This window comes from Eurytemora carolleeae, unplaced genomic scaffold, assembly GCF_000591075.1.
Source record: "Eurytemora carolleeae unplaced genomic scaffold, Eaff_2.0 scaffold1296, whole genome shotgun sequence".
NCBI lineage: Eukaryota > Metazoa > Arthropoda > Copepoda > Calanoida > Temoridae > Eurytemora > Eurytemora carolleeae.
This window is the reverse complement of record NW_019397187.1, coordinates 42,981-54,212: the sequence shown is the minus strand read 5'-3', so window position 1 is coordinate 54,212 and position 11,232 is coordinate 42,981. Positions and strand designations below refer to the sequence as shown.

Genomic DNA, 11,232 nt, shown 5'->3' with positions numbered 1-11,232 from the left:
CTGATAATGTTATTGTGTTCAATTGAATACCATATCTAAGTATGCTAAAGTTTGCCATGGAATAATGTATAATACTCAAAACACAATCATAAACTACAGTATATTCACGACATTTTATTAGGACAAGTAGAATTGAAAAGAAATAACAATCTCTGACATTAATTTACTCGATAAAAGTTTAGAATCTGTACTGTAATATGAAAAGATGAATGGGTTGATAATGAAAGGTGTAAATGTATTATCTTGAAAAGAATTCGGTATAAAAAAGCCAAGAGATTGAGTGGAATAACAAAGCATGGTTGCACACACAATATATTTACATTATAATGATACAATCGATTATTGTTGGACCAACTAGAGTTGATCTAGATATACATGACATTCGCCAGGGGCGAAAATATTTCCATTCAACTCTTCTGATCAGATGCTTCGTGCTAACTGACTCCCCTATGGAACTCCAGGGCTAAGATTGCCGACGATCTGCTTTCTCTGCGGCAAGATAAATGCCGTTCTCTAGATAAGAAAGAAATACTTTTACTTACACTGGATATATTGCAATCCTTGATACTAGAACTAACGCTGGTGTGGGATACAGTGATAACCAGAGACTCTAAAGTAGGACGATTACTTTATTACAATACTAAGCCTATTGGATGTTGTTACAAAGCAAATTGATTTACTAAGAAGCTTATTAAATCAACAATTAAGTGAAATGGACCAGTTTACACTGCACAATTGCTGTGTCCCATGCTTATTTGACTATTTAACGTCATAGCTTGAGTCAATCAGTCGTCTTTCTATTATAGTATTCTGTATATAGGAGATAAATCCTTGATACTGGAACTAGAGCTGAGAAATAGGTGTAGGATATACAGGAGATCAATCCTTGATACTAGAACTAGAGCTGAGGAGTAGGTGTAGGATATACAGGAGATCAATCCTTGATACTGGAACTAGAGCTGAGGAGTTGGTGTAGGATATACAGGGGATCAATCCTTGATAATTGAACTAGAGCTGAGGAGTTGGTGTAGGATATACAGGAGATCAATCCTTGATAATTGAACTAGAGCTGAGGAGTAGGTGTAGGATATACAGGAGATCAATCTTTGATACTAGAACTAGAGATGAGGAGTTGGTGTAGGATATACAGGAGACCAATCCTTGATACTAGAACTAGAGCTAGGAGTAGGTGTAGGATATACAGGAGACCAATCATTGATACTAGAACTTGAGCTAAGGAGAAGGTGTAGGATATACAGGAGACCAATCATTGATACTGGAACTTGAGCTAAGGAGAAGGTGTAGGATATACAGGAGATCAAAGTTGTCTTACTATTCCAGAGTTGTCTAGTTATCACTGAACACCATTAAAAATGTACGTATATTTGTTATTGCGTGTTAATAAATCTGTATAATATAATACAATGATTTATAAACGTTTTAAAAACTTTAATAGTTACGTTATACTTAAAAATGCAGAACATTAAATACAACACTTCATATTTGTTTGAAAAATAAACCAAATAATCTTATTTTCAAAATAAATTCAAAAGTCAGAGGTTCATTTTAACTATATTAAGATCTCGTGATTCATGATATTCTGTGAATTATGAAAGTGTCTTTGGCTTTGAAATAAATTCTCAAATTATGGATTTGTTGCAAAAGTTGGTAAATGTTCCCATTTGCGTCCATCATTCGATTTATCGTTTTTAATATTCTATTTTACTTAAAATGAAGTATTTCTTACTGTTTTCATTTTAAATACAGAAACTTACAACTATATTTGTAGATAGGGGTCGTCATACTTTTTGATATGTTGGAAATTTTATTTAAATAAGATTTACTCCGGAGAAACCTAAACGCCACTGATCAGAAGATTTGTGCCCAAACTTGACACTCAGTGTCAGGTTTGGAAAATGAGCCCGGTTTGGAACTTGCATTCCCTGCATTATCAACTCCATGCTTAGTTACAGTGAGACCCGTAATATGATTATCAGACTTAAGATTTGATTTCAAATAGTCCAGTAAATCTTAAACATAGCTGTTGTGAAGTGTACAGAGGCCTATTTCAGTAATTATTTGCTGTTTAATCTAGTGGTAAACTATCTTCTTTAAAACAACATTACAAACCGTAAGATTACTTAAACGTCGTCTTACTATTCAATATGTTTATGGTTCCCACTGTAATCTAGTTAAATAGAAAGGTTACCTCCCTCCTCCCCCCCTCCCAATAGGTATAAAAAGCCAATTTTTGCTAGTAATAAACTGTATGTCTAAAAATAAATTGGCAAAACTTACTTAAATTAACTATAACATGTCGTGTAAAAATACCAGGGGTTGACAGCAATTTTTCAATCAGTTGCGAATTTATAAAGTCTTGCCAAGTGATTGAAAATTGAGGTTTGAGAAAGAGTAATGAAATGTCGTCTTCAAGGACTATTTTCCAATGAAATCATAACTAAATACAGCCTATGATCTACACTCTACAGTGCATTAAACTTATTCCTGCTGTCGTCATATTTACCCTCCCTCCTCTAAATCCTTATTGAGATACTAACGCGTGGCATCTATACATATACTTTGCTTGTCTGTTTGTATCCAATGAACGTCAATACGACTGAACCGATCTGGCCCACATTTTGTATGGGACCTCCTATGACCACAGGGAAGGTTTATGGATGATCAAAATTAAAAAAATTAGCCTCCAGCAAAATTTGGTTTCCATTAAATATTAAAAATCCACTTAAAAAAAAATAAAATACAGAACTCAGAATTTTTTTTTGTTTTTGTCTTTCAATGGATATAAAGAAAATGTTTACAATTGAAATAGCCTAGTTTATACATTTTGAAAAGCCTTCCAAACCCTACATTTTTGCAACAGCTGATGGTGTATAAACTTAGTCTATCTGGTCTAACAGAATTCAGAGTTTAAAATTTTTAAAAGGTCTACTACAAAGATTTGCAAAAATATAGAGATTAAAATTTTAGTTTTGTGGCAAAAACATAAAAAATGTGCAAAAACTAAAATAATCATGTAAAACAAGCCATTTAAGTACAGATCTAATGACCTCAGTTTCAAAGTTCTAAGTCTCTTAAGTTCTTAACTAGAGATAAATATGACCTCTACTTTCCAAGTTTTCAGTCTCTAAACTATAAAAATCTTGATCTCTAGTTTCCGTGTACTTGGCCTCTAAACTATAAATATCTTGATCTCTAGTTTCCGTGTACTTGGCCTCTAAACTATAAAAATCTGTGATATCTAGCTTCCAAGTTCTTAGCCTCTAAACTATAAATATCTGTGATCCCTCGTTTCCGAGTTCTCCTTCTAAGCCTCTAAACTATACATATTTTGACCTCTAGTTTCCGTGTACTTGGCCTCTAAACTATATGAATATTTGTGATCTCTAGTTTCCGAGTTCTCAGCCTCTAAACATACATATTTTGACCTCTAGTTTCCGTGTACTTGGCCTCTAAACTATATGAATATTTGTGATCTCTAGTTTCCGAGTTCTTAGCCTCTAAACTATACATATTTTGACCTCTAGTTTCCATGTACTTGGCCTCTAAACTATGAATATTTGTGATCTCTAGTTTCCGAGTTCTCCTTCTCAGCTTCTAAACTATACATATTTCGACCTCTAGTTTCCGTGTACTTGGCCTCTAAACTATGAATATTTGTAATCTCTAGTTTCCGAATTCTCAGCCTCTAAACTATCCATATTTTGACCTCTAGTTTCCGTGTAATTGGCCTCTGAACTATAAATATCTGTGATCTCTAGTTTCCGAGTTCTCCTTCTCAGCTTCTAAACTATACATATTTTGACCTCTAGTCTCCTTGTACTTGGCCTCTAAACTATAAATATTTGTGATCTTTAGTTTCTGAGTTCTCAGCCTCTAAACTATACATATTTTGACCTATAGTTTCCGTGTACTTGGCCTCGTCAAAACTATAAATATCTATGATCTCTAGTTTCCGAGTTCTCAGCCTCTAACCTATAAATATATTGACCTCTAGTCTCCGTGTACTTGGCCTCTAAACTATAAATATTTGTGATCTCTAGTTTCTGAGTTCTCAGCCTCTAAAATATACATATCTTGACCTCTAATTTCCGTGTACTTGGCCTCTAAACTATAAATATCTGTAATCTCTAGTTTCCGTGTACTTCTATAAATATCTATGATATCTAGTTTCCGAGTTCTCAGCCTCTAAACTATACATATATTGACCTCTAGTTTCCGTGTACTTGGCCTCTGAACTATAAATATCTGTGATCTTTAGTTTCCAAGTTCTCAGCCTATAAACTATACATATCTTGACCTCTAGTTTCCGTTTACTTGGCCTCTAAACTATGAATATTTGTGATCTCTAGTTTCCGAGTTCTCAGCCTCTAAACTATACATATTTTGACCTCTAGTTTCCGTGTACTTGGCCTCTGAACTATAAATCTACTATAAATCAAGGAATTATTTGAAAAGACGATATCAAATTCGTCACTGAATTCCCATGTTTATTGGGACACCCTGTACTATATGTTTACTGGTATTTTGCTGCTTGCAAACCAAAGGCTATTTAAAGACGTTAATAAGCCACAATGTTATCGGGACACCATATCTAACATTAGAAAAAATCTTGGATTATTATTTTATTTCTATGCTATAAAAACTATTCATGCTACATAATGATATCTCATGTATTTATAATTACAGATAATACTTCATCTTCTTCATCATATCATACAATGGTTTCATTACAGTAATATCCTGTGAACCCCTAAATATTTTGTATTATTTACATTTCTAAAGGAAAAATATGCATGTTTTCCAAATTGATAAAGATTTTTTTCGAATATCTTTGTTAAAATGTGAAAAATTCCTCCGTATTTATTGCAATTTTCATCCAAAAGTCAAAATTCGTTCCAGTGATGTGCAGTTCTTCCCCTCTGAGATATTCATTATCCTCTTGATTTTAATCATTTCAGCACACTGTGTTTGACATTAAAGGCAATATTAAAACACTTGTCGATGTTAATCAATGGATTTTTGTTGGAAAATACATTACAAAGTATTAATGCCTTGAATAAATATTGATTGATTGAAAAGTTTAAAGAAAGCAAGACGACATTTCGTCTTCCCCTCATTCCAATACATTAAAAGCCATTCTCTTATGTAATATTAATTTTCAATTAGCTTTCGACAGTTTTACAACATTGAAATCTGAACGGAATTCTTAATATCTCCGGTAATATTGACAGCTCAAGAAAGGCAGACCACATTTAGAAAATGTCAGGGCTAGTTATTGTGCAGGTTATTGTTTCAAGAACAACATGTTTAATTAGGTTGACGATTGATTGTCACAAATAAATTCAAATATCAAAGACGACTTTCAAGTCATTTTTTGTGGGACACCCTGTATTTACCTCGTCACAATTACAAGTCCATGGAAGATCACATGTACCATGTTCACATCCAGGATATACAGCACATTCAGTACAGTTAGGTCCTTGCCAACCAACAACACAGTAACAAGTGTTAGGTTCCCTAAAAATGAGATTATGAATAAATGGATTGATCAATTACATAAAAATTACATAAGAATTAAGAATTGTGTCAATTTGAAAAAAAACTCTTTCCCTTTAAGAGACTGTGGAACATTTTTAAATTTCCATTTATTGAGTTGCATGTTCGATTCACAAAGGTACCTTTATCTGAGTAACAATGGAAATAATATCAGTGTTTTTCTTCCTTAAAAATCGTCATTTCCTTCGCTGTTTTGGAGGCATAAATGCACGCATCAAACTTGCAAACTCTGCGCGATCAAATAATTTTACTATCAACAAAATGTAAAAAAAACCATTTTATGTCCTGAATGCTAGTAAATGTTTAAACGTAGTTCCAAACTGTTTCTGTCATTGCATTACTAATCATTTATTGATATTTAAAATTATTTAGTATTCGCCCTGCATTTTGGGAATCACTAACCCCTACTCGTCTTCTTTCTGCCTTGTTTGCTTTCGATATTTCAGCGCAATTTTCCATTTATTTTATTATGTTCTTGTTTTTATTTTATGTTTTTATATTTCTCCATTTAAATTTTGTATTTACTAGGGCCAAATTCATAGCGGTCGCAGAACTTTTAGTCCTCGACACAATTGGAAAAAGTGTTTTTTCTATAAATTAAAAATGTCGATATACATAATTATCATTATTAATATTATTATCAAGTTTAATACAAATCTTGATCAGACAAAGGTTTAAAGGGTACCGTTGTGAATCGGACTTTCAATTTAAAAATATGGGATCACTTGAAATTACATCACACTCTAAAATCCCTTTTATACTAATTTTACGGATCAATTTAATTTCTCTATTTCGTGGCAGTCATACTTTAATCGGGGGATCAAGCATCCTCAAATTCAAAAGTGTCCACATTGGATATTGAGATCAATAATTTAAGATAACCATATCATAATCCAGACTGGACAAACACCAGGCTCGAATATATTCAGAAGACGACATTCTATAAGTCCAGTGAAGCCAAGAGGTTACATATTTGTACAATTATGATACATGAGTACCTCTTGCAATACTTTGTGTCATTTTATAACGTAAAAGTTTACAAAATTCTGTTTTGTTTACTATTACCATCATTATAGTTGTACAATGTACATTTTACATGCAATTAGTTTCTTGTGATTATATATATCCTAGGTTTTTAGGGCGCTTCGCGCCTATCTTCTATTTTAATTGTGAACATGTTCTCTTTGTGTTCTTTGTAAAACAAAACGAGTTCGCGGATTTTAACAAAAATTTTCGCGGATTTTCAAAATAAAAAAAAATCTAATGAAATTCGAATTTTGATTTTTTAAATTTAAAATTTTTAAGTGGCTAATAATAAAATTGGTTTTCCCCACCTCGCATAGTTTCACTGTAATGCTTACCCCCCCCCCCTCGCAGGAACAATAAAGAAAATAATCTTTTAAATGTCGTCTTCATATTTCTGATATCCTCCCAGCCTAGTGTTTGTTCTGTCTGGATGATGTGTAAGCGATAGAAAAAGTTGAAATCTGGAATGTATTCTTACTTGCAGTATCCATGATGTTTATGGCAACCTTCACTACACTCAGCACAATCACAAAGATCTCCAGAATAAAATGGATCACAGATACATTCTCCAGATTTATTACAGTATCCATGCTGGCATCCTGTACAACAAATATTAAATAAGTAATCTACTACAAAAATAAGTAGATAAAAGGAAGTGTTGGGAAAATTAGAGTGGGATGAATTAACAATATGATTTATTTTCATTTCTATCATGTTCCAGGGCAAGTTTAAAATTGAGAAGACAAAACATTTTGGAGCCTTTAAAACGGGTGAAAGGGTATTACGTTACGCCCGTTACTGAGTATTCATTTGCAATGAATACTTTGTACAAAAATGTATCATGCCTTTCATTGATATATTGAATAGGCATTATTACACTCAGTATAATTCTCTCCTTGATAACCATACCATGTTTACCAAGTTGAAATATTACCTTCTAAAGTAGTACACTGAGTACAATTCTCTTGTTGGTAACCGCTGTTTACCAAGTTGAAATATTACCTTCTAAAGAAGTACACTGAGTACAATTCTCTCCTTGATAACCATACCATGTTTACCAAGTTGAAATATTACCTTCTAAAGTAGTACACTGAGTACAATTCTCTCCTTGGTAACCGCTGTTTACCAAGTTGAAATATTACCTTCTAAAGTAGTACACTGAGTACAATTCTCTCCTTGGTAACCGCTACCATGTTTACAAATACATTCACCAGGAACCTAAAGGTAGGACAAATATAAACAGTTTGCACCAGGAACAAGGAAACTTTTCTTTAAAAAAAATATTTGTTTCTCTTCCTTGATTTATTCGAAGGAACTGAGTTTTATCTTGGAAACTCAACGTTGTTGACATTTGATTGCAAAGATATTAGAAATCTTGAGTTTATTGCAATGATATTAATGGATCTATTTAGAAAATGTGTAGTTTATAATTATACTTACATCACAAAATCCGTATAAATGAGAGCATCCGTCAGAACACTTTGGAATACTGCAATCCAATCCCTAGATATTATATTTAAATAAGCTTGGAAGAATTTTAGAAAACATTTTATATGGTAATAAGATATAAATGTTGAGCGGAGGGGGGGATGGGTCTTTGAAGAAGGAACTCTTTGAACTTCTAAAAAATCTTGGGGAGAACAAACCTTCCAGCCATCTTCACATGTGCATCCAAAAGCTTTATCACACCATCCATGTTTACATCCTAGCAACAAAATGTATTCAAGATTTTTCTTTTAATAAAAAATCCTTAATTTAATGAGACCTGGATGTTTGATGCACTGCTCACAACTGTTTCCTTGCCAGCCCATGTGACATCTGAAAAATTATAAAAATCTATAACGAAACTGAAACCATGATTTTCTATAGAATTCAATTCCACAAATTATAAAAATCTAGAACGAAACTGAAACCATGATTTTCAATAGAATTCAATTCCACAAATTATAAAAATATATAACGAAACTGAAACCATGAATTTTAATAGAATTCAATTCCACAAATTATAAATCAAGTTTCCGGATAAAAACAATGATATATATATATGAAACTTTTTGTCTTGGAAGAAATATATATTTAAACATCTAAAATGTATATTTAAACTGAAAAAGTTGAAAATACTATATATATTTTATATATACAAAATATATTGAAAGGAGGTGTTTTCCAATTTTATCTTGACAAAAAATGTTCTTTAGAAAGGAATTGAGTCATTGTCAAAAACTAACCCAATGCCGTAGACCTTAGATATTTCAAACTATGAATTCTGTAGATGATAGAATCTAAGTTTGAAATATCAATGGTGTTAACCACACCATCAGGTGTAAAAAATGTAGGGATTAGAAAATCAGACTTTGTTACAAAGACTCAATTTCTTTACCTGCAAATATCTGGAGCTACACATTTACCATGCCCGCATCCATTTCCACAAACCGGTTCATCACAGTTCTTCCCAGACCAGCCATCTTGGAGAAATTGATTTTTACACAAACTTCATATTGAAGGGATGTTATGAATAAAAGGGATAACCTGCTGTATGATTCCTAACTATGAAAATAAGTGTCACAGGAAAAACACCATGTATCTATGTACATTTACTCTGTAGACCGTGTATACAGTTAAGTATTTACAGTACACGGTACACCCATGTATGGTACACTGTACAATGTAATACACCGTATGGTGCATTTTGAAAGAAAAACAGACTGAGCAGTGAGCAATAATGATAAATAAGCTTTAAAACAGCTGTTCTTATGTCAATTTAATACTATAAAGATAATTTAAAGAAAAACTTCCTACAATATATGCATAGGACATAATCCCTGGTGCTATAGAAAAACCCATGTAAGGCGAAAATTTATTCTTTGAACTATTTTTCGACCATAAAAATAAAAAAATAAAAAAATACTACTTACTTATACACCTAACTTCCCCGTCATCAGTACAATAGTATCTATCTGTATGCTGGAGATAGTAGGGTTGACATCTTACATCAGAGTAGATCCAGGCGTATAAAGGATTCCAGTAGGGACGGGATTTCTCCTCACTATAGTAAACATGGATTTAGGGATTTTTTACCGATGAAAGTAGAGCATACCAATGAAAGGAATTGTAAACCTGTGAAAGGGATTGTAAACCTTGAAAGAGATTGTAAACCTTTAAAAGGGATTGCAAACCTTTAAAAGGGATTGACAACTTTTGAAAGGGATTGGAAACTTTTGAAAGGGATTTTAAACAATGAAAGGGGTTGTAATCCTTTGAAAGGGATCGACAACTTTTGAAAGGGATCTTAAACAATGAAAGGGATTGTAAACCTTAAAGGGGGTTGTAATCCTTTGGAAGGGATTTTAAACAGTGAAAGGGATTTTAAACCTTAAAGCTCAAGACTTTAAAACATTCGTTTCTCAGTTTTTATAGAAATACATAAACAAAATGAATCTGCATATACATAACATGTACATGTATACATATACAGGGTGTTTCTAAAAACGTGTGTTTCGCCAAATAAACATCGTTGTATTGTGTTAAAAAGTGCTTCAGGTAGGAATGTTAGTCCTATACTTAAAACGGCATTTTAGAGAAAAATGTTAATAGACGACGACGGGGATTATACAAACTATAGATGCACTTTCTAACAAAATACAACGATGTTTAGTAAGCTAAAAATCCTAAACAAATTTTTTAAGAGACACCTTGTACATATACTCACCTTGATTCCATGGATTTAATATTTTTAGAAGATTGTGCTCCGGAGCAGAAAACACAGAAATACGCCAACACAAGCAACAGGATTCTCATCTTAATGCAATATATATTATACACTCTACTAGTACGAATTTTTAACCTTGTAGCTCCTCTGGTTTTGACTTTGTTTTTGCACAAGTATGAAAAAAGTAAATCAAGAATACAAGAAACTCAAAACATTTTTGTTCTTTTCGATAACTTTTCAATCAGAGGAGTTGTTATTAAAACATATGATTTCAATCAGAGGAGTTGTTATTAAAACATATGATTTCAATCAGAGGTTATTAAAACATATGATTTCAATCAGAGAAGTTATTATTAAACATATGATTTCAATCAGAGGAGTTGTTATTAAAACATATGATTTCAATCAGAGGAGTTGTTATTAAAACATATGATTTCAATCAGAGAAGTTATTATTAAACATATGATTTCAATCAAAGGAGTTGTTATTAAACATATGATTTCAATCAAAGGAGTTGTTATTAAAACATATGATTTCAATCAGAGGAGTTATTATTAAACATATGATTTCAATCATAGGAGTTGTTATTAAACATATGATTTCAATCAGAGGAGTTGTTATTAAAACATATGATTTCAATCAGAGGAGTTGTTATTAAAACATATGATTTCAATCGAAAGTGAAAGGAATTGAATCTTTGGCACAAACACAAGTTTTCTAATACCTTTTCAACCTGATGGTGTAAACCTTTGATATTTCAAACTTTGATTATTTGATCTCACAGAAGTTATAGTTTGAAATAAATAAGATCTATATCAATGGGTATTAATAGATATAGAAGTTAGAAAGTTTGTGACAAAGACCCAACTCCTTTACTCTATTTTGTCGTTTACACATATTATTTAAGAGAGAGAAGAGTA

At 32.2% G+C, this 11,232-nt stretch overlaps 1 protein-coding gene across 1 annotated transcript; it reads right to left on the bottom strand.

Annotated features, from left to right (window-relative positions):
• Positions 1–4,628: 4,628 nt before the first annotated feature.
• Positions 4,629–10,432, bottom strand: LOC111712600 (delta-like protein 1). Its single transcript, XM_023487255.1, has 10 exons — positions 10,313–10,432; positions 9,519–9,649; positions 8,984–9,068; positions 8,369–8,421; positions 8,250–8,308; positions 8,044–8,106; positions 7,746–7,821; positions 7,082–7,202; positions 5,418–5,538; positions 4,629–4,771 (listed from the first exon to the last, which is right to left on the bottom strand). Exons 1-10 carry the CDS (start codon positions 10,399–10,401, stop codon positions 4,733–4,735), a joined length of 837 nt encoding a protein of 278 aa, XP_023343023.1. The 5' UTR covers positions 10,402–10,432; the 3' UTR covers positions 4,629–4,732.
• Positions 10,433–11,232: the final 800 nt, after the last annotated feature.